Source organism: Chiloscyllium plagiosum, unplaced genomic scaffold, assembly GCF_037043375.1.
Source record: "Chiloscyllium plagiosum isolate Xiang-an unplaced genomic scaffold, Cpla_swu_hap1 HiC_scaffold_28, whole genome shotgun sequence".
Taxonomy (NCBI): domain Eukaryota; kingdom Metazoa; phylum Chordata; class Chondrichthyes; order Orectolobiformes; family Hemiscylliidae; genus Chiloscyllium; species Chiloscyllium plagiosum.
This window is the reverse complement of record NW_028270166.1, coordinates 9,114,067-9,138,975: the sequence shown is the minus strand read 5'-3', so window position 1 is coordinate 9,138,975 and position 24,909 is coordinate 9,114,067. Positions and strand designations below refer to the sequence as shown.

At 44.0% G+C, this 24,909-nt stretch overlaps 1 protein-coding gene across 1 annotated transcript in view; it reads left to right on the top strand.

Annotated features, from left to right (window-relative positions):
• Positions 1 to 975: 975 nt before the first annotated feature.
• Positions 976 to 24,909, top strand: part of cers1 (ceramide synthase 1) — a 57,909-nt gene continuing 33,975 nt past the window's right edge. The window contains exon 1 of the mRNA XM_043721406.2: positions 976 to 1,736. Within this exon, the coding sequence (XP_043577341.1) occupies positions 1,488 to 1,736 (249 nt within the window). The 5' untranslated portion in view covers positions 976 to 1,487. The remainder of the gene's footprint in view (positions 1,737 to 24,909) is intronic.

Below are 24,909 nucleotides of genomic sequence, written 5' to 3'. Positions count from 1 at the left end.
GAAAAACTGTGGTCTTCCCCCAGTGCACCTTGGCACCAGCAATGCCTATGAATTTCTAGATTTTTTTACTCCAAAAATATACTTTATTCATAAAAATCTTTATACACACACAGTCACTAAAGCAGTTCGGTTCTGCTCAGTCTTAACAAACCATCAGTGCTCAGATAATGCTCCGAGAGTGCCCAGGTAACTTGTTTTTCTAATATTGACTGAGTGATAGGATCCGGGACATAACTCCCTTTCTCTTTTTGAAAATAGTGCCTTGGAATCTTTTACATCCCCCCTCAGAGGGCAGGTTCCTAATCTTATACCCAAACACCGTACCTATGACAGTGCCGCCCTCCCCTCAGCACTCTGCTGCAATGTCAGCCTCGCTCGAATAGGATAGGTCTTGTTTTGCAAATAATTCTCCCACTCCCTCTTCCCAATCTGCGGGAAAGCAGCGAATCGATAGAATCGTCGACATGAAAGGAAGGGTCGCGCTGAGTGATGTTTAAAAAAAATATAGAAGCTGCTGGAGAAAATCAGCGGATCTGGCAGCATCTGAAGAGAGAGAGAAGCAGAGCTAACGTTTCGAGTGCGAGATGACTTCTTCAGAACCAATGATCAGCGAAACGAGGCTTTCCCTTTAAGTAATTGTAACGCGTGTGTGTTGTGAAGCGATTCAGCGAGACAAGGTTTCAAAGCTGTCAAGTGGACGGTCACATGGCTCCTGGTGTCTTGTTCGCTGGGAATCTTCCTTATTGCAGTGGGCGGGACTGAGTGTCATCTGAATGTGAACAGATTGTAAAGGAGAGGTCACTCTGCTTTCTGCTGGGAGGGGGGGGGGGGGGGAGGAGGGACTGAGAAAAGAGACGTGCCCAGCCTGTCAAATCTGCCTATTTGTGCTTGGGAATCCAGTGAGGGGTGACACACTGCAGCAAGTGGCGAGGGGAGGGACGGGGGGGGGGGTGGGTTGCAGTGCCCAGAATTTCCGGGTGAAACTGACTCGGGAACAGGTGAAATTGAACGACACGGAGCGAGAGAGAGAGAAAAGAAGGGGCCGGCGAGAATCCGGAGAGAGCTGGGCCCGCGAACCCCGGGTAACATCGGATCAGCGGCCGAGGGGCGATCACCCTGCGTGAATAATTCTCGAGGCGGGAGATCTCTCAGCCCTCGCTCGCTTTCGCCTTCTCGAGGCGTTGAATGGTTTCTGTCGAGATGCTGCGTCGATTCGTGAACCAATTCGCAGGGAGCAACATCCCCGGCAGATACTTTGTAGCCCGCAGTTAGTCAACAATTACATTGTTTCAAGCTGCAAGAGGCGGACACATTGTTCCCTTGTAAACCCAGGGGCAACAGTCTCGCTACACTTTCTGGCTCGGTTCTGTCGACGGGCTTTTGCACAGTGTTTCTGAGTTAACTCCCTTTTGTTTCTAATCGATTGGGTTATTTTTGTTTATTTTGGCGGGGGGGAGGGGGGAGGGTGGTTACCGGACTGAAATTCAATGGAAGCGGAGCTCCAGGAGCAGGTTGTCACGATGGTGCAGCCTATGCCTGGATATGGCGAGCTGCTGGTGAAAGGCTTCTCCCGGATGAACACGGCAATCGCCGAGTGCACGGACTGCGGCTTCGAGCTCTCCAAACGGACCCTGCTGGAGAATGCGTCCCTCACCGCCACCGAAGGGCTTTTGTTCCTGATTTGTGCCGTGGCCTGGACTCTACTCCGGAAGGCTACTTCGCGTTACCTCTTCCAGGTCTGTGTCTGTGTGTGTATGTCTGTGTGTGTCCGTCCGTCCCTTCATATGTTTGGACATCTGTTCTCTCTTACTAAGAAAAATGTATTGAACATGCCAACACAGACTATTAAAACGCTCTAACCTATCTATTTCCTTCTGACACCCCTGTCCTCTCATTCTTTCCATGCTCTGCAATCCATTTCTCCACTCACCTCTAATTTCTACACACGTCGATAGGTACACAACGCTCGCGCTGTTCAAATATTCTGTCATCTCCTATCCCTTTATAAATTGATACATGATACTAATATAGTTAATTGTCATATAGTCTCTTTCAATTTTGCTATCCAAATACACAACGTGATTGATTATATATGATGTATATAGAGTCATAGAGATGTACAGCATGGAAACAGACGCTTCGGTCCAATCCGTCCATGCCGACCAGATATCCCAACCCAATCTAGTCCCACCTGCCAGCACCCGACCCATATCCCTCCAAACCCTTCCTATTCATATACCCATCCAAATGCCTCTTAAATGTTGCAATTGTACCAGCCTCCACCACATCCTCTGGCAGCTCATTCCATACATGTACCACACTCTGCGTGAAAAAGTTGCCCCTTAGGTCTCTTTTATATCTTTCCCCTCTCACCCTAAACCTATGCCCTCTAGTTCTGGACTCCCCAACTCCAGGGAAAAGACTTTGCCTATTTATCCTATCCATGCCCCTCATAATTTTGTAAACCTCTATAAGGTCACCCCTCAGCCTCCAACGCTCCAGGGTAAACAGCCCCAGCCTGTTCAGCCTCTCCCTGTAACTCAAATCCTCCAACTCTGGTAACATCCTTATAAATCTTTTCTGAACCCTTTTCAAGTTTCACAACATCTTTCCAATAGGAAGGAGACCAGAATTGCACACAATATTCCAACAGTGGCCTAACCAATGTACTGTACAGCCGTAACATGACCTCCCAACTCCTGTACTCAATACTCTGAGCAATAAAGGAAAACATACCAAACGCCTTCTTCACTATCCTATCTACCTGCGACTCCACTTTCAAGGAGCTATGAACCTGCACTCCAAGGTCTCTTTGTTCAGCAACACTCCCTAGGACCTTACCATTCAGTGTATAAGTCCTGCTAAGATTTGCTTTCCCAAAATGCAGCACCTCGCATTTATCTGAATTAAACTCCATCTGCCACTTCTCAGCCCATTGGCCCATCTGGTCAAGATCCTGTTGTAATCTGAGGTAACCCTCTTCGCTGTCCACTACACCTCCAATTTTGGTGTCAACTGCAAACTTACTAACTGTACCTCTTATGCTTGCTTCCAAATCATTTATGTAAATGACAAAAAGTAGAGGGCCCAGCACCGATCCTTGTGGCACTCCACTGGTCACAGGCCTCCAGTCTGTAAAACAACCCTCCACCACCACCCTCTGTCTTCTACCTTTGAGCCAGTTCTGTATCCAAATGGCTAGCTCTCCCTGTATTCCATGAGATCTAACCTTGCTAATCAGTCTCCCATGGGGAACCTTGCCAAACGCCTTACTGAAGTACATGTAGATCACATCTACTGCTCTGCCCTCATCAATCTTCTTTGTTACTTCATCAAAAAACTCAATCAAGTTTGTGAGACATGATTTCCCACGCACAAAGCCATGTTGACTATCCCGAATCAGTCCTTGCCTTTCCAAATACATGTACATCCTGTCCCTCAGGATTCCCTCCAACAACTTGCCCACCACCGAGGTCAGGCTCATTGGTCTATAGTTCCCTGGCTTGTCCTTACCCCCCTTCCTAAACATTGGCACCACGTTTGCCAACCTCCAGTCTTCCAGCACCTCACCTGTGACTATCGATGATACAAATATCTCAGCAAGAGGCCCAGCAATCACTTCTCTAACTTCCCACAGAGTTCTCGGGTACACCTGATCAGGTCCTGGGGATTTATCCACCTTTAACCATTTCAAGACATCCAGCACTTGCTCCTCTGTAATCTGGACATTTTGCAAGATGTCACCATTTATTTCCCGACAGTCTATATCTTCCATATCCTTTTCCACAGTAAATACTGATGCAAAATATTCATTTAGTATCTCCCCCATTTTCTGTGGCTCCACACAAAGGCTGCCTTGCTGATCTTGGAGGGGCCCTATTCTCTCCCTAGTTACCCTTTTGTTATAGAGTCATAGAGATGTACAGCATGGAAACAGTAAAACCCCTTTGGATTCTCCTTAATTCTATTTGCCAAAGCTATCTCATGTCCCCGTTTTGCTCTCCTGATTTCCCTCTTAAGTATACTCCTACTTTCTTTATACTCTTCTAAGGATTCACTCGATCTATCCTGTCTGTTCCTGGCATATGCTTCCTTCCTTTTCTTAACCAAACCCTCAATTTCTTTAGTCATCCAGCGTTCCCTATACCTACCAGCCTTCCATTTCAACTGCCTGAAGAAGGGCTCATGCCCGAAATGTTGATTCTCCTGTTCCTTGGATGCTGCCTGACCTGCTGCGCTTTTCCAGCAACACATTTTCAGCTCAGCCTTCCTTTTCACCCTGACAGGAATATACTTTCTCTGGATACTTTATATCTCATTTCTGAAGGCTTTCCATTTTCCAACCATCCCTTTACCTGCGAACACCTGCCTCCAATTAACTTTTGAAAGTTCTTTCCTAATACCATCAAAATTGGTCTTTCTCCAATTTAGAACTTCAACTTTTAGATCTGGTCTATCCTTTTCCATCACTATTTTAAAACAAATAGAATTATGGTCGCTGGCCCCAAAGTGCTCCCCCACTGACACCTCAGTCACCTGCCCTGCCTTATTTCCCAAGAGTAGGTCAAGTTTTGCACCTTCTCCACATACGTTATTCCTTTTAGAATTTGAAATGATACAATTGTAGATAATTGTGTCAATTATGGACAATACTTGATCAATCCTGGGCCCCATGTATAGGTGCAGTGGAATGTATTGAAGAGTAAGCAGTAAATGTTTTGGGACGATATCAGTCTGTTTGGGTGATATAAGCCTTGGATTGAAATTCACTCATTGCCTTATATATACATCCATCGCATACTTTAAAATAAAGTTTCATATGTTGGAATAGCTTTATGAGATTGTGGCCTCCCGGATGTTAGGGACTGAGTTTGTATGTAATGTACTAAGCTGTGGCAAACTTACCATTTCAGATTCTTGCTTTTAACTGACAGAGAGATGTTTGTACAGATCCTGTGGCCTGAATAATTTTTCTGTGACCGTTTTAAACTTCAGAAGGCAAATTGTTGTGGACAATGTCAGACTTCACATTTGCAATGGCTCTGGTACGATAGAATGGGATGATGTTTGTGGTAGTATGTCTGCCTCAGAGCCAGGAGGTCCAGGTTCAAGTCCCACATGCTCAGGGGATAAGGAATAACATCCCTGAGCAGGTTGATCAGAAAATATCAACAGTACAGTGGGCAGGAAAGTAAGGTGGGAACCGATATGCGCTTATATAGAATAATAGTGAGGTAGATGTGAAATGTTCACAAACCTTTTTTCTTCTTGTGTGGTTTATGCTGCCAATTAATCTATATTGTGCTTTGACATGTTGAAAACTCTTGAGTATCTGTCAATGTCCAGAAGTAGTTTTTCCAACTTGACAAATATTGTCAAACTTTCTGTCCAGCAATCTAATGTTGATCTTGCTTTTGTGAACTTTCTTTGCAGCTGCAACTTTGTATTCTTCACTTTGTTCAGTTATTCTGTGACCTTTGTATGTTATAATCTGCCTGTACTACATGCAAAACAGAACTTTTCACTGGACCAAGGTACATGTGACAATAATAATAAATAAAACCAAATCAATCATCCCTGACAATCAGTTCAGTGTGATTTTGTAGGTGAGGTTAGTTGATGGAAGAATGTTGGCCAGGACGCTGAGAAAATTATTAGCTCATCTTCAGATTACTAGCCATATGCCTTTAACATCTACCCGAAGCAATATCATAAACAGGCAAATTTCTTTTTTCTATTCAGTTTGTGGAGTGTGGGTGTCACTGGCTGGGCCAGCATTTATTGCCTGTCCCTAGTCGTCCTTGAGAAGGTGGTGGTGAGCTGCCTTCTTGAACCCAACAGTCCACCTTCTGCAGGTTGACCCACAATGCCCTGAGGGAGGGAATTCCAGGATTTTAAAACAATGACAGTGATGGCGCGGAGATATATTTCCAAGTCAGGATGGTGCGTGACTTGGAGGAGAACTTGCAGTTGGTGGTGTTCTCATATATCTGCTGCCCTTGTCCTTCTCAATGGAAGTGGTCATGGATTTGGAAGGTGCTGTCTGAGGATCATTGGTGAAGCTAGTGGGAAAGATGCACTGCAGCAAATCTCCACAGTCCCTTCAACAGCATCTTCCAACCCACACTTTCTACCACGTGGAAAGACAAGGACAGCAGAAACATGGGAACACCACCTCCTCAAGCTCCCCTCTACACCACTCTGTCTTAGATCTATATTGTTGACTTTTCAATGTTGCCAGGTCAAATTCCTGGACATCCCTTCCTAGCATGATTGTGAGTGACAGAAGGACTGCAGCAGTTTAACAAGGCAGCTTGCCACCCAGTCTTGGGCAAATAACAATGGGCAATAAATGTTGGACGAGTCATGAACGTTGGCATCCTATAAATGAATTTAAAAATCAAAAGTCCTGTCTTAAAGGATAGAAGTGAAATAAAAGTAGGGGAGAAGTTTAGATAAGGTATTCCAGGGCTTGGAACCTTGATAGCTGAAGGCAAAATGGGATGGTTATAATCAGGTATTCATGAGTGAAGGGAGAGAGGAGTGCAAAAACTCTGCAGTTCCTGGGGTTGAAGGAGGTCGTGGAGAGGGATGAGGTCAAAGAAAGATTTGGATGAGAATGTTAAAACCAAGTTGACTGGGAGCTCAACAAACAGTGAGAAGAAGTCAGCAAGACCTGGCACAAATTAGCACAGGGAAAAGTGAGGACTGCAGATACTGGAGATCAGAGTTGAGAGTGTGGTGCTGGAAAGGCACAGCAGGTCAGGCAGCATCCAAGGAGCAGGAGAGTCAACATTTCAGTCATAAGTCCTTCATCAGGAAGCTCTTCCTGATGAAGAGCTTATGCCCAAAATGTCAATTCGCCTGCTCCTAAGGTGCTGCCTGACCTGCTGTGCTCTTCCAGCACTGTACTCTCAACACAAATTAATACAGAGATGGGTGAGTTTTGGATGACCTCAGGAAAATTTGGGAATGTCGAATGTGAGAACCCAGCCAGGAGGGTGTCTGGAGGTGACAAAGGCATGATTGACAGTTTTGGCTGCGTAAGGTCTGAGGCTTGCACTCTTAATGGAGGTGGAAGCAGAGAGCTTCATGCAGGGCGTGCTTGCCCTGAGGTCAAATCTGCCATTGAGGTCACGCACAGACTATTGCCTGGGATTGGGATGAAGTAATTGTCAAGGAAGTGGACTTTCAGGTGGGAATGAAAGACTATGGCTTTAATCTTCACAATTTTTAATTGCAGGAAATATAGGCTTATCCATGCCTATCTGTTCGATAAGAACTTTGACTATTTCAAGACAGTGAGGAGTTGAGTGTTGAAACAGACCATTCAGCTCAACTGGTGCATGCTAGAATTTATTTCCCATCCAAACTTTCTTTCACCCTCCTTCATTCTGCACTATCAGCATAACCTCCTATTTCTTTCTCTTTCATATATCTATTTATATTCCCTAAAGAGATGGGGAAGTGCAGGGTGTTTAAAGCTGAGAGCATAGACGATACACTTAAGGTCATCACAGAATGAACAGAGGGTAAGGTAGGAAGAAATTTCATTTTAAACCTTGAGCATTGATTGGCTACAACCAGGGAGACTGGAAATAGTTGGAAATTGAATACAAAATAATTTTAAATGTAATAGGTAAATGTGAGTTCAAAAAAGGTTAAAATATTCATATGTTAGACAGACAGAGATAAAGTTTCAGTGAGCTAGCACCAATTACAATGGACAGAATAACCTTTCTTCTTAAGGAAGAAAAATCCTCTTGCATTCTTTATCAAGCCATTCACTATCTTCAAATTGTGGTTACAGCATGCATGGTCTACAGAATGCACTGCTTTAACAGCTCATCGAGAGAGAGAGAGCGAGAGAGACTACCATAGTAACATAAAAATAGGAGCAGGAGAAGGTCATTTGGCCCATCAAGATCATAACTGGTCATGTCAATGCCACACACTTTCTCCCTCCCCATATCCCCCAACACTGTTAGACTCTATTTTAGAAATAAATGAATTTCTATATTCTAGGACGTGGCCTTCACAGCCTTCTGTTCTAGTGAATTCTAGTGAGTTCACCACTGTCTGAGTGTAGAAATTTCTCTTCAGCTGTTACTGTAATGGTCTAACCTGTAAGCTGAGACAATGAGCCCTTGTTCAGGCCACCCTTCCGGCCAGGGAAACATCATCCCTGCATCCAGCCTGTCCAGCCCTGTCAGAATTTGTATGTTTCCTCTCATTCTTTTAAATTCCAATGAATACAGGCCCACCCAATCTCTCCTCACACAAAAAACCTGCCATCCTAGGAATCAGCCTGGTGAAACTTCAGCTGCAGTCTTTTGGAAACTCCAAGGCTTTCAGTTTCCATTTAGTGTTCTACACCATAGATCATAGAATCCCTAAGGTGTGGAAACAGGCCATTTTGATCCTTCGAAGAGTATCCCACCCAGACCCATTCCCCTACCCTATTACTTTACATTTACCCCTAACTAACGCACCTAACCTACACATCCCAGGACACAATAGGCAATTTAGCATGGCCAATTCACCTAACCCGCACATTTTTGGATTAGCACACCATGCTAATTTGAGATCATATTTGCTGAAATCTTTTGATCTTTACTCACTCAATGAGATAGAATTATCTACCTCATTGTACCCACACAGTTGTGAAACCTGCAGTAGCACTAACCATGGAAATAAATAGAGCTTCAGCAGTGTTACCCACATCCTGTATACTGAAAGAAAGACCTCCAGATTCACACAGAGCTTTACAGACTGTTATCAGCTTGGGTCACGTAATTATGCAGGAAACATAACTGAAAATTCGAGCGCCAAACACTGAAAATGTTGAAGAGAAAGTGAATTTGCATTTATGTCGTGTCTTTCAGAACCTCTTCCAGTGAAATCCTTTTTCTTTTTGAAGTGTTGCAATGTAGGAAACACAGTGCACATCAAGATCTCACAACAGTGACATGTGTTTGTAATGGCAGTTGAGATGTAAAATTGTTAATCAGGACAATGAGACAAGCTGTGCTGATGGGACAGACAGGACCTGGGTGTAACCTGCCATTCAAAAGATGGTACCACTGACGATGCATTACTCCCTCCGCCCTACACTGGAATATCAGCCTAGATCTTGAGTCTCTGGCCTCGGGGTTAAACCCATAAGTTTCTGATCTAGAATCATTATTTTACTTTGTCACCCGTTTTGTTAGCCACACTTGGCTTGGTAAATAGAAAGGTGCAAGCACTGAATTAAAATAATGTTGTAAAGTTATAAAACAAATATTGTAAATGAAAGGCAAGATTGACAGTGATCAGGGTGAAGGAGAAAAACTGAAAATCACAAGTATGAAAGGATCCAGAACTTTCAGACTGGAAACAGCTGGAGAGCCAGTTACTGTGTGAGCCAATTATCTCTCTATGGTCCCAGCAAACTGGGAATCTGTCATGACTTGACTGTATGCAATTAACACATGAGAAGCAGTGTTGCTGTGGCTACTTTAATCCTGTTGAGAAGTGGTAGCCTGCCAGATTGTGCTTTATCCATATTTGATGATTGCTGCAGATTGAGAGGTATTCAGCTGTGACTTGTAGATGGTGTGAATTTCTTTTTTTTTGCCTATCCTCCGTTGCCTGTAGACAAGGTGGTTGCTAGCCATCTCCTTGAGCAGCTGCAATCCTTAGAGGTGCAGGGACATAATCAGAAGTCACACAACACCAGGTTATAGGCCAACAGGTTTATTTAAAATCACAAGCTTTCGGACCGCAGCCCCTTCATCAGGCACAGTGCAGGACTATAATCTGGTGTCGTGTGACTTCTGATTTTGTCCACCCCAGTTCAACACTGGCACCTCCACATTAGTGCAGGGACATGCAAAGCAATGATAGGGTGGGAATTTGTCTTGAGTCTGTGTGTTTCACTGGTTGATGTATCTCAAAGTCAGGATGGTGCTCAAGTGAGAGGTACATTTTGAGATGGTGGCATTCCTGTTGCGTCTACTGCCCTTGTTACAGAGTCATTCACAACACACACAGAGGCTGCTGAGCCCACCACAAGGCCATTAGACATAGGAGCAGAAGTAGGCCACAGCCTCCTTCCTGATAAAGGGCTTATGCCCGAAACATTGATTCTCGAGTTCCTCGGATGTTGCCTGACCCACTGTGCTTTTCCAGCACCACACTCTCGACCCTGATCTCCAGCATCTGCAGTCCTCACTTTCTCCTAGACCATTCAGCCCATCGAGTCTGCTCTGGTATCCAGTGAGATCATGCCTGACCAGAAAATCCACATCTTCACTTTTCTGCCTTTTCCCCATAACCCTTTATAAATCTCAGCCTTGAACATACTTAGTGACCCAACCTTGGTAGCCCTCAGTGGTAAGGGATTCACTACCCTCTGCAATAAGGCACCCTCCTCATCTCTCACTTAAATGTGTGACCCCTTATTCTGAGATCATAACCTCTGGTCCTTGACTCTCCCACAGGGAGAAACCATCTTTCCTGCCAAGTCCCTAAGAGGCTTGGATGTTTCAATAGGGCCACCCCTTATTCTTCAAGACTCTTAAGTACAGGTCCAATCTATTCACACTTCCCTCATAAGAAAATTCTTCCTTACCCAAAATCACTTTTCTTGACTGCCTCCAACGCCAATGTGGTCTGGTTACTGAGTTAGTAATGCCTCTCTATTTTTATATTCCATTCAGTTTGAAATAAACATTCCACTTGCCTTCCCGCTGAACTTGGAAGCTAGCTTTTTGAGATACATGCACAAGAATTCACAAATCCCTCTATCATGCACTTTCCTGCAGTCTTTCCCTGATTAAATAATGTTCAGCTCTTCTATTCTTAATGTCAAAGTACATAACTTCACATTTTCCCACATTATATTTGATCTGCCAGATTTTTGCCCTCTCACTTAACCTGTCATTATCCCTCTGTCATCTCCTTGTTTCGTCCTCACCACTTGCTTTCCCTTCTATTTTTGTGTCTTTTGCTAACTCATTTATAGTACTCTCCCTTCCCTCATCTAAGTAATTAATATATAATGTAAATAAATGTGTCCCAGTTCTCAACAGTGTGGTACTCCATTAGTTATAGGTTGCCATTATCAAAATTCCCTCCTTATCCCAACTCTGTCTTTTACTAGTGACACAATCCTCTATCAATGCTAATATACTTCAGTTGACACCATGGATTCTATACCAGCTCCCTGGAGGGCAAGACAGTTAGTCTCACTTCCTCACTCAAGTCCCAGCAGCCTAATTCACTTCAAATGTCCTTTTAGGTGGTGGAGGTCATGGTTTTGGGAGCTGTTTTTGGACAAACCTGGGCAGTTTGCTGTAGTACATTCTGTTGATGGTCTACCCTGCAATCGAGATGTATTAGTGGTGGAAGGTTAGGATGTTGTTCCAGCAGCCAGCTTGTTATGACCTTCTTGAGAGTTGCTGCAGTCATAATCTGTGAGACACTAATCACATTCTGCCTGCTGTTGGTCCATATCCCTCCATTCCTTGCATTTTCATGTGCTTATCTAAAAGTCCCTGAACAAGCCCCTATCGTATCTGCCTCCACAACCACCCCTGGCATCATGTTCCAAACTCCTGTCACTCTGTGTACAAAATTTGCCCCTCACATCTCCTTTGAACTCCACCCACCCCCCCATCTTCAATGCATTCCCCTTCAGGTTTGACATTTCAATTCTGGGGAAAAGAATCTGACCGCCAACCCTATTTCATAATTTTATAAACTTCTATCAAGTCTCCCCTCTAAGTGGGCAGCACGGTGGCACAGTGGTTAGCACTGCTGCCTCACAGCGCCAGAGACCTGGGTTCAATTCCCACCTCAGGCGACTCTCTGTGTGGAGTTTGCACATTCTCCCCGTGTCTGTGTGGGTTTCCTTTGGGTGCTCCGGTTTCCTCCCACAATACAAAAATGTGCAGGTTAGGTGAATTGGCCATGTTAAATTGCCCATTGTGTTAGGTGAAGGGGTAAATGTAGGAGAATGGGTCTGGGTGGGTTATGCTTCAGCAGGTCGGTGTGGACTTGTTGGGCCGAAGGGCCTGTTTCCACACTGTAAGTAATCTAATCTAATCAACATCCTGCTGCTCCAGAGGAAACAACCTGAGTTTTACTAGCCTCTCCTTTACAGCTCGTATCCTCTAATCCAGTTTACACAGTAAAACATGAAAAAAAAGTCAGCATCGAAAAATTGTTAAACGCTTTAAGAAATGAAACTGTCAAACATTCCTGTCCCTGCTTCTGTGTAACAGAGGTGAGTCCAAGGATTCTGATTACCACTGCCTGAGATTACTGAGACTGCTGAGGTTTCCTGGTATGTTCCTGACCTTTGGACAACGCTGCTGTCCCCAATCTATTCTATTCTCTCCGTGACCAAAGACCACAAGATGCACACACACACACAACACAGTTTTTGTGTGGGGTGCACTCAGCAGGAGATGTTTTATGTATGTGCACAAATTTACATCTATTAACTTTGCGTCTAACTTGGCTGAACAATGATGAGAAGAGAAATGAATGGTTTGCCATTTTCCTTTTAGAATTGACCAGTACAGAAGGAGGTAATTCAGCCCATCATGCATCCCTCTGCTTTGCAACTACAATCCAAGTAGCCTCACCCACCTCTTTCCCTGGAGTTCTGCACGTTTTCCAGTTCCTGTTTGAATATTATCATTATTCCTCCTTCCACCTCCTTTTTCAGGCAGAAGGTTTTATATTTTAGTAATTCAGTCTTGTAAAAAAAACTTCTCACCTCTCTCGAGTTCCTTTGCCAATTTTCTTAAATATGTCTCTTCTGGTTTTCAATCATCAATTCTTAAAATAGGAATTGTGTGAATGTTCAGACATGCATTTTGAATGTGGGTTTTATATTCTGCCAGTCAAGCTCTGGTGGTTTTGCACAAACTGTGTGAAAGTCAAGTGTGATCATGAAGGTTGGACTTGAAAAGGTTAATTGAACTGTGGTTAACATTTTAAAGTCATAATACTCTGTTCCACAAGAGTATTGAATGCTTGTGAGGCAAATTAAAGTTGTCTATCAAGTTGAAAAACTGCTTGATGCTCCTCAATTGCTGTCGTGTTAGTATGGGTGGGAGTGTCTAATTACGCCATGACAGATGTTCATGGGCATGTAATACTGAAATTTCCTCCACCACATTTCTAATGGAGATTATTAATCCAAAATCAGGGTGGGATGTGTCTCAAGAAATAGATCACCTATATTAGAGATTCCCTGCTCTTCATGTAATCTCCTAGTGTTTGGATTGAGTCTTGAGTTCTACTGACTTCCAATATGGTATTATACATTGTTGCTACCCTGTGAAATGGGAAAATCAAACTCTAAGGGCAGTCTTGGCACCAGTAAAGCAGCAGTGTTATTGAGATTGGTCTCCTCTGGAGGGGTGGAAGCACTGTGAGCAACAATAGAGGAATTCCTGTAATTTATGATCTCCATTGTAAATGTAAAACTATAACATTAGATTGTACTGGAGGTGAAGTGTACCAGTATCCATGTTCTCATTTATTATACATATCAGATTAGTATTTCTATTTCACTTTAAAAAGTTTTCTTCCTGTGAGGCATTCAGGGCCTTTCATGTTGAGGTTTTCTGACGGTGTTTGAAGTTGAAAGGGGTACATCATGAGATAGGCTGGAAAATATCTGGAGGTTTGCTGCATCATATCAGAGATTAGACTGTGCTTTCTGACTTCTGCAGTCTCCGATACTGAAATCTGTAAATAAAAAGTACTTCATAGAGGAGTCTGATACGGGTAGGATGGTGTAGAGAATGTGTTTTTATCCAGAAAATTGTGTATGATCCGACATGCAAGTTATGTGCAGATTAAATGGTGTATTGTGTTGTTTATGGGTTTTGCCAGAACCATCTGTAATGCCTGGAGTAGGTTTACTGCTACCAATCCTTTTAAGCTGATATCAGTCGAAGATATTGATACCATGTCGGGAAGGATGTCCATTGGCTGAAGATAGGCTTAATCTTCACAGTAAATAGGTTTCTTATATGATACGAAGAGGAAGGGCAATGGCCTCTGAATTACTAATCCAATGACTAGCCGAACGTTCTGGGGGTGAGGGTTCAACCCCACTGTGGCAGATGGTGAAATTTAAATTCAATTTTGTGGAATTTGAACAGTGTGGGAGCAGGCCATTTGACCCATCCAGCCCTCACCGACCCACCAAACGGCATCCCACCCAGACCCACCTCCTTACCCTTTTCCTGCATTTACCATGACTAATCCATTTAGCCTGCACATCCCTGCACTGTGGGAAGAAACCGGAGCAAACCTCCGCTGACCCGGAGGGAATGTGCAAACACCACACAGACAGCTGCCCGAAGGTAGTGTGGGATCATGTTCAAATAACGACCAAAATCGGTGAGTGGTGAAAATAGCCACTTTTATTCAACAATCGCAGCACAGGTATGAGGCAGCAACAGAATCTCGATATGCAGTTCTTACAAGAGCTCCTTTATACACAGTTCTTTCATATATTAAAATCTCATTACTATGGTGTAATATTGTTGTATCTATAGTACACAAAGGTCTGGGAGCCGGGAGACGGGTCTGCTAAGCTGCTACTTCAGATGGATGTCTGTCCGGTCTGCTTACATAATTAGGAGGTGTTAGCCCTTTTGTCTTTTAAATTTTAGTAAAAATACTAGGCCTGTATGCTCTAAATAAATTAAAAATTGTAATAAAAGAACAAAGGATATAAAACTGATTACTGCAGCTGGGATGGGAGATTTGTTTCCGATTTGCTGGTCTGAGTTTCATTCATTCATGCAATTTCATGGAAGTGTTGTTTTGTCAGTTTTTTTCTTAAAGGGATAATGGTCCAGTTCAAAGGTGTTTAACAGGTACTTAATCTATTCAGGGCCTGGAGCTGCTTGGTAAACTGATTAATATTATATTGTCTCGTGGAGCCTTAACAGGGATGGATTTGCTCTGTATGCTGAGGTAAACACTGCTTGTAGCAGGGACTGATAGGTGTGGGAATACAATGATGGGTTTGAAAGGGTTGCTTTTAAATTTGGATACTACAGATCTGCGGTTTTATGAATGAAACCGTGTTATAGTAATAGGTCAGTATAGGGTTATGAATGAATGAACGGGAGCCCGGTATTAATGAATACAGCGAGCTGGCGAATGAGTTAATAAAGATAGCCTATAATACAACATCGCATAACACAATATCTCACAGTAGAATCAAACCTGGGTCCCCAGTGCTGTGAGGCAGCAGTGCTAATCACTGAGCCACTGTGCTGCAATTAACTGCAATTAAAAGTTAGCCCAATGATAACCAAAGAACCACTGTTGATTGTCAGAAGAATTTATCTAGTTCACTATTGCCTTCTGGGAAGAAAATCTGCTATCCTGAATTGGTCTGTGAGTCCAGACACACAGCGATGTGGTTGAGTCTCAGTTGCTGTCTGGGCAATTAGGGATGGGTGATACATGTTGGCCCAAGCAGCAACACCTGCATCCCATGATCGATGTTTTAAAAAACTTAATAGCCAATTACGTTTCATTTGAGATGCATGGTGGTCCCTTGTGAGGAGTCACTTCAACTTAAGCGTTCACAATACAGCTCCTAAAACATTGTTGCACAGCATTGGTAACAAGTACAGAATGTGAACAACTTTCAGAAAAATGGAGCACCGATTTAGCTCCTTCCATAGCCCCTGATGGCTGTGGTTAGCCTGTGATGTTAGTAAACCCTTTCCTGTACAAATGATTCTTTTACAATATATTCTTTAGTACAAAGTACTGAAGGGGCTCTGCATTGTTGGAGGTAGTGTATATTGATTGAACTGTTTAACTGAAACCCTCTCTGGATCTCCTCTAATGGCTATAAAAAATTTCATGGCATTATAACGTCACAGCTGGGATGGCTTCTCCAGTGTCCTAGCTAATATTTCATCCTCAACCTGCAATGCCAAAATGATTTATTTATTTGTTTATGGGATGTAGGCTAGGCCAGCATCTATTGTCTTCTCCTGAGGGATCTTGAGGAGGCAGTGGTGAGCTGCTGCCATGAACCACTGCAATCTGTGGTGTGTAGGTCCAGCCATACAGCTGTTACACAGGGCCTTCCAGCCACTTATCACATTGTGGGAGTAGCTGCCAGCAAGAATACTTCATTAACTGTATGTTATATAGTATATAATCTGCTATGTCTTTGTGTTTAAAAGGAGCTGACTCGACACAAATGTATCTCAATAGGATTTACAACTACATGTCAGAACTTTGATAGGAAATACATCCAATCCCAAAGTGTTCCATGATTAGGTCCAAGTTACATTTGGTTTTGACTTGTTTTCTGAGGTTTGATAACTGCTAACCAGGCCAGTTTACAGTGCTCATCTCAAGTTGCTCAGAGAAAATGGGGCGACAGCTTGCATTGTTACCATGGTAATGGTGACCGTGCATCATCAGGAGTCCTGGACTAGGACTCAGCACCAATGCAGGATGGTCCCGAATATTACTTCTGTGGGCAGAATTTGGTAACTGAGATTGGCAGGCCTTTTTGCTTGATTTTCCAACTCTCATTAGTCAGTCAAAAAATGGAAATAATTGTGGTTTACATGTCCAACTAATAGCAAGAAAATAACATGATCAAATACTCTGTTTTAATAATGTCAGTTGAGATATATATGGACTTCAGTAAGGCGTTCAACAAAGTTCCCCATGGGAGACTGATTAGCAAGGTTAGGACAAATGTTCGGCACAACATCGTGGGCCAAAGGGCCTGTTCTGTGCTGTATTGTTCTATGTTCTATGTTAGATCTCATGGAATACAGGGAGAACTAGCCATTTGGATACAGAACTGGCTCAAAGGTAGAGGGTGGTGGTGGAGGGTTGTTTTTCAGACTGGAGGCCTGTGACCAGTGGAGTGCCACAAGGATTGGTGCTGGGTCCTCTACTTTTTGTCATTTACATAAATGATTTGGATGCGAGCATAAGAGGTACAGTTAGTAAGTTTGCAGATGACACCAAAATTGGAGGTGTAGTGGACAGTGAAGAGGGTTACCTCAGATTACAACAGGATCTGGACCAGATGGGCCAATGGGCTGAGAAGTGGCAGATGGAGTTTAATTCAGATAAATGCGAGGTGCTACATTTTGGGAAAGCAAATCTTAGCAGGACTTACACACTTAATGGTAAGGTCCTAGGGAGTGTTGCTGAACAAAGACCTTGGAGTGCAGGTTCATAGCTCCTTGAAAGTGGAGTCGCAGGTAGATATGATAGTGAAGAAGGCATTTGGTATGCTTTCCTTTATTGCTCAGAGTATTGAGTACAGGTGTTGGGAGGTCATGTTGCGGCTGTACAGGATATTGGTTAGGCCACTGTTGGAATATTGCGTGCAATTCTGTCTCCTTCCTATCGGAAAGATGTTGTGAAACTTGAAAGGGTTCAGAAAAGATTTACTAGGATCTTGCCAGGGTTGGAGGATCAGAGCTACAGGGAGAGGCTGAACAGGCTGGGGCTGTTTACCCTGGAGCATCGGAGGCTGAGGGGTGACCTTATAGAGATTTACAAAATTATGAGGGGCATGGGTAGGATAAATAGAGAAAGTCTTTTCCCTGGGTTTGGGGAGTCCAGAACTAGAAGGCAAAGGTTAAGGGTAAGAGGGGAAAGATATAAAAGAGACCTAAGGGGCAACTTTTTCACACAGAGGGTGGTAGGTGTATGGAATGAGCTGCCAGAGGAAGTGGTGGAGGCTGGTACAATTGCAACATTTAAGAGACATTTGGATGGGTATATGAATAGGAAGGGTTTGGAGGGATATGGGCTGGCAGGTGGGACTAGATTGGGTTGGGATATCTGGTCGGCATGGACGGGTTGGACTGAAGCGTCTGTTTCCATGCTGTACAGCTCTGAGTCTTGTTTTTGCAGTGAGAGGAGATTTCCCAGGCAATATCAGAGCCTGGTGTGGAACTGCAGTCACAGTTAGGGACCTAGATTTGATATCCCATCTGAATGATGGTACCTCTGCCACTACAGCATTCCTTTGAGCACTGTATTGAGGTGGGAACTTTGAGTGCTCAAGATTCTGGAGTGGGGCTGGGACCCCGTAATATCTCTGACTCAGAGGTGAGAAGGAGTGAGTAAAAGTGAAATAGTGACTATTTCAAAACTAAGCTGATAATTATTTTTATTTTTAAACAATTCCACACTCAGTTACAAACCTGGTCTCTGCATGTGTGATGTAAATGGATATGCAGTCTTGTATATTTTTGCCTACTTGCTGTCAGCAGTGACACATTACAACCCTTAACACCATCCAAAATGCCACATCAGATGCACATGGCCACTGAGCTATCAATACCAGCCAGTCAGACTGTGTATAAGCAGGAATTTAATCAGAGTAACCAGCACTGTATAGAATTATTCTGCACCAGGAGATTATTACAAGGCAGGCCAGAAACAGTCGCAAGTTGTATTGTGAGGAGGTTGAACATTTTAACAACCTGTACCACTCTCTTCACCCCTTCCATCCACATATTTTCTCTCCTGAAGACTCAAATCCTTGCTGTGAATGGGGATTCACAGGCAATATCTATTTTCCATGGACAAAATGGTGTGATTCATAAATTGATGGTAAGGAAGATGTAAGGCTTAGATTATAGGAGGATATAGAAGGGCTGGTCAGATGGACTGATCAATGCCAAATGGAATTCAATTGGACACGTGAGGTGGTGCACTTGGGCAGGGCAAAAAAGATAAGGGAACATATGATGAACAGTAGGACCCTGAGAAGTACTGAGGATCAGCAGGATCTTGGTGTGCATGTCCATTGGTCCCTTAGGGTAGTGGGGCAGGTGGATAAAGTGGTTAAGATGGTATAAAGATGGAAAGAACTGCAAATGCAGTAAATCAGAAACAGAAATTGCTGGAAAAGCTCAGCAGGTCTGGCAACGTCTATGGAGAAAAATCAGAGTTAACACTTCCGGTCCAGTGACCATTCCTCTGAACTGATGGTAACTAACCATCATCAGTTCTGAAGAAGAGTCACTGGACCCGAAACATTAACTTTGATTTCTCTCTACGGATGCTGCCAGATCTGCTGAGCTTTTCCAGAAATTTCTGGTTAAGATGGCAGATGAAATACTTGCCTTTATTAGCCGTAGCATAGAGTTTCAGAGCAGGGAGGTCATACTGGAACTGGATAAAATGTTGGTTCTGCCACAGCTAGACCATTGAGTGCAGTTCTGGAATCCACATTTTAGAAGGGATGTGATAACACGAGATAGGGTGCAGAGGAGATTTACCAGGATGTTGCTTGGGCTAGAGAGTTTCTGTGATGAAGAGAGTTTGGACAGACTACGGTGGTTCTCTGTAGAGCACAGGATACTGAGGGGAGGCGTGGTTGAGATGTATAAAACTATGAGGGGCACAGACTGGAAGGAACTTTATCCCCTTGGTGGATGGATCAATGACATAGATTTACGGTAAGGGGTAGGAGGTTTAGAGGCGATTTGGAGGAAAGCCATTTTTCCCCCTGGTAGTGGTGGGAAATTGGAGCTCATTACCTGTAAGGGTGGTAAGAGGCAGAAACTCTCCTAATGTCTAAGAAGTATTTAGATGTGCATTTGTGATGTTAAGGCATGTCAAGAAACTGCAACGGTTAAAAAAAATCACAGTGTGAGTTATGTACAGGCCTCCAAATGATAATCAGAATTTGGGGCACAAGATACACCAGGAGATGGAAAAGCAGTGTAAGAAAAGGCAAGGTTACAGTGTTCCTGGGGGATTTCAATATGCGGGTGGACTGGGAAAATCAGGTTGGTAATGGATTGCAAGAAAAGGAATTTGTGGAATCTCTACAAGATGGCTATTTGGAGCAGCTTGTGGTGGAGCCCAATAGGGAAGAGGAAATTCTGGATTTAGTGTTGTGCAATGAGGCAGATAACTGAGCTTACTGCGAAGGAACCCTTAGGAGGCAGATGACTGTAATATGATAGAATTTACTCTGAAATTTGAGAGAGAGAAGGTGCAAATTGATGTAACGGTATTACAATTGAATAAAGGCCATTACAGAGATATGAGGGAGGAGCTGACCAGAAATGGCTGGCAGAGGAGCCTAGGAGAAAGTGAGGACTGTAGATGTCGAAGATCAGAATCAAAGAGTGTGGTACTGGAAAAGCATAGCCGGTCAGGCAGTATCCAAGGAATAGGAAAGTTTACCTTTCGAGCATAAGCTTTTCATCAGGAATGTGGTGGGGTCCAAGGGGGCTGAGAGATAAATGGGAGGAGGGGTGGGGCTGGGAAAGGTAGCTAGGAATGTGATAGTTAAATGAAGGTGGGGGTTGATGGTGATAGGTCGGAGTGGAGAGGTGGGAAGGAAGATGGACAGGTAGGACAGTTCAAGAGGGCGGTGCCAGGTTGAAGGGTTGGATCTGGGATAAGGTGGGGGGAGGGGAGGTGAGGAAACTGGTGGAAACCACATTGATCCTTGTGGTTGGAGGGTCCCAAAGTGGAAGATGAAGCGTTCTTCCTCCAGGCGTCGGGTGGCTAGAATTTGGTGGTGGAGGAGGCCCAGGACTTGCATGTCCTTGGCGGAGTGGGAAGGGGAGTTGAAGTGGTCGGCCACAGGGCGGTGGCGCTGTTTGGTGCATATGTCCCAGAGATGTTCCCTGAAACATTCCGGAAGTTGGCATTCTGTCTCCCCAGTGTAGAGGAGACCATATCGAGAGCAATGGACACAGTAGATGAGGTGTTTGGAGGTGCAAGGAAATCTCTGCCAGATTGGAAGGATCCTTTGGGGCCTTGGATGGAGCTGAGGGGGGATGTGTGGGCACAGGTCTTACACCTCTTGCAGTGGGAGGGGAAGGTGCCAGGCGTGGAGGGTGGGTTGGTGGGGTGGGGGGGGGGGGGGGGGGGGAGGGGAGTGAGTTGCACATGGACCTAATGATGGAGTCGCTGAGGGAATTTATCTTTGCTGAATGGTGAAAGGGGTGGGGAGGGAAATATATCTCTGGTGGTATGGTCTGACTGTAGGTGGCCCAAATGGCAGGTGATGATACGTTGTGGGAGAGGAGCCTAGCAGGAAAGACAGTGGAACAGCAATGGCAGGAGTTTCTGGGAGTAATTTGGGAGACACATCCAAAATTCATCCCTCAGAAAAAGAAGCGTTTTAAAGGGAGGCTGAGGTAACCCTGGCTGACAAGGGAAGTCAGGGACAGCATAGAAGCAAAAGAGAAAACATACAATGTGAACAGCAGTGGGAAGCCAGAGGATTGGGAAGCCAACAGTGGACAACAGAGAAAGAAATAAGGAGGGAGAAGATTAAATATGACGGTAAGCTAGCCAGTAATATAAAAGAAAATTGCAAGAGTTTCTTTATATGTATAAAGGGCAAAAGAGAGGCAAAAGTGGATGTTAGATTCATAGTAGTGGGGAATGACGCTGGAGAGATAATAGTAGTGAATAAAGACATGGCAGAGGAGCTGAATAAGTATTCGGTGTCAGTCTTCGTGGTGGAAGACACAAATAATATCCCAAAAATTCAAGAGAGTTGGGGGCTGTGGTAGGTATGGTGGCCATCACTGAGAAGAAAGTGCTAGAAAAACTGAAAAATTTGAAAGTGGATAAATAACCCGGACCAGATGGTTGTGAAGGAGGTAGCTGAAGAAATAGTGGAGGTGTTAGTGATGATCTTTCAGGAATCACTGGAGTCAGGGAGGGTCTCAGAGGACCTGCTCACGTAACTCCCTGTTTAAAAGGGAGTGAGGCAAAAGATGGGAAATTACAGATCGATTAGCCCGACCTCAGTCGTTGGTAAGATTTTGGAGTCCATTGTGAAGAATGAGATTTCTGAATACTTGGAACTGCAAAGTACAATAGGGCAAAGTCAGCAGGGCTTCATCAAGGGGAGGTCATGCCTGACAAACTTATTAGAATTCGTTGAGGAAGTAATGAACAAGTTAGACAAAGGAGAACTAATAGATGTTATCTACCTGGACTTCCAGAAGGCCTTTGACAAGGTGCTGCACAGGAGGCTAATGATTAAGATAAGGGCCCATGGTGTCAGAGGCAAGGTGAAATGAAGCAGAGAGTGGGGATAAAAGTGTCCTTTTCAGGATGGCATCCGGTGGCTAGTAGTGTTCTGTAAAGATCAGTGTTGGGACCACAACTTTGCATTTTATACATTAATATCTAGATGAACTGAGGGCACTCTGGCTAAGTTTGCAGATGATACAATAATAGGTAGAGGGACAGGTAGTATTAGGGAGGCTGCAGAGGATTTAGAGAAGTTGTGAGAGTGGGCAAAGAAGTGGTAAATGGAATACAAATTGGGAACATGAATATAATGTGACATCATGCACTCTGCTCAGAAGAATTGAGGCATGGACTATTTTCTAAATGGAGAGAAAATTCGGAAATCTGAAGTGCAAAGGGACTTGGGAGTTCTAGTCCATGATTCTCTTGCAGGTTGATTTGGTAGTTAGGAAAGCAAATATAATGTTGGCATTTATTTTGAGAGGACTAGATTATCAAAGCAAAGGTGTACTTCTGAGGCTTTATAAGGCTCTGGTCAGGCCACATTTAGAATAATGTGAACACTTTTGGGCCCTATATCTCAGGAAGGATGTACTGGCCCTGGAGAGGGTCCAGGGGAGGTTCATGAGAATGATCCCAGGAATGAAAAGCTTCACATATAAGGAACATTTGAGGACTCTGAGACAATGCACAATAGAGTTTAGACTGATGAGGGGGATCTGATTGAAACTTACAGAATACTGAATGGCCTGGACAGAGCGGATATTGGGAAGATGTTTCCATTAGCAGGAGAGCCGAGGACCCAAGGCCACTGCCTTACAGAAAAGGGAAGACCTTTTAGAATGGAGATAAGGAGAAACTTCCTCAGCCAGTGAGTGGTGAATCGATGGAATTCATTGCCAAGAAGGCTGTAGAGGTCAGGTCATTGAGTATATTTAAGACAAAGATGGATAGGCTCTTGATTGTCGAGGGGATCAAGGGTTATGGGGAGCAAGTGAGAGAATGGAGTTGAGAAACTTATCAGCCATGATTGAATGGCAGAGCAGACTTAATTGGCCAAATGGCCGAATTTCTGCTCCTTTGTCTTATGGTCTTATTCAAGGCTTTGGGCCAAGTGCTTTAAAATGGGATTAAAATAGTTAGATGGTTGTTTTTGATTAGATTACCTACAGTATGGAAACAGGCCCTTCAGCCCAACAAGTCCACACCAACCCTCCAAAGAGTAACCCAACCAGATCCATTCCCCTACCCTATATTTATCCCTAATGCACATAATACTATGGGCAATTTAGCATGGCCAGTTCACCTAACCTGCACATCTTTAGATTGTGGGACGAAACCAGAGCACCCAGAGGAAACCCACGCAGATACCGGGAGAATGTGCAAACTCCACACAGACAGTCACCCGAGGGGGAAAATGGAACCTGGGTTCCCAACACTGTGAGGCAGCAGTGCTAACCGCTGAGCCAGCGTGCCGCCCAGCACGGTTTTTGACCAGCACGGTTATAATGGGACCAAAGGGTTTATTACTGTGCTGTAGACCTTTGTGGATCTTTGGTAACTTTGCTATTGGGCATACTGGACAATGTCATGTTATTCAACTTCAATGGCCTGTAACTGTAATTTCTAAAAGGAGTTAATAGGCCTCTGCCCAATTTCTACCTTAATTCCTCAGAAAAAGTCACTATAATACTTTTTATCTGAGACAGTGTGGGTATTCAAATCCTACCCAAACTGATGGTGGGTTAATGTTTACTCCCAAGACTGCCTCCTGGTGATGGAATAGGGAACAACAACAGTGGTAGTCACAAAAGGTCAGGACCTCAACCTATTGTTTCAATTGGAACAAGTGAGAAAAAAGCCTTGTATTTATATAGCACAATTCACTTTATGATAAGATGCCAATTTGAAAATGGCAAAAGTTAGTTACTGGATACAACTGGGGTCTTGCCTACTGGCCAGAGAGCCATGACAAAACTCCTCTTTGACCCTTCTCAGGTAGCTTGCTATTCTAAATGAGAAACTGTGAGTTGGGCAAGTTGAGCGAGTGGTGCTGGAAAAGCGCAGCAGGTCAGGCAGCATCCGAGGAGCAAGAGAATCGATGTTTCAGGGAGGAGCCCTTATTTCCCTGATGAAGGGCTCCTGCCCGAAACGTCGATTTTCCTTCTCCTCGGAAGCTGCCTGACCTGCTGAGCTTTTTCAGTACTACTCTAATCTTGACTCTAATCTCCAGCATCTGCAGTCCTCATTTTCGCCAAGTTGAGCGAGTGGACAAGTACATGGCAGATGAAGCATGATATGGATAAATGTGAGGTTATCCATTTGGTTAAAAAAAACAGGAAAGCAGATTTGATCTGAATGGCGATAGATTGGGAAAGGAGGAGGTGCAATGAGACCTGAGTGTCCTTGTACACCAGTCGCTGGAAGTAAGCAGCAGGGGGTGAAGAAGAGGATTTGAGTACAAGAACAGGGATGGATTCCTGTAACTGTAGAGGGCCTTGGTGAGATTACATCTGGAGCATTGTGTGCAGTTTCAGTCTTTTTATCTGAGGAAGGATGTTCTCTTGATGGAAGGTTTACTAGACTGATTCCTGGAATGGTAGGACTGATATATGAAGAGAGAATGGATCAGTTAAGATCATATTCACTGGAGTTTAGAAGAATGAGGGGGGCACCTCTCATTAAAACCTATAAATTCTATCAGGACTAGACAGAGTAAATGGAGGAAGGATGTTCCAGTGGTGAGCAGAGAGATCTCGGTGTCCATGTACACAGATCCTTGAAAGTTGCCACCCAGGTTGACAGGGTTGTTAAGAAGGCATACAGTGTTTTAGCTTTTATTAACAGAGGCATCGAGCTCTGGAACCATGA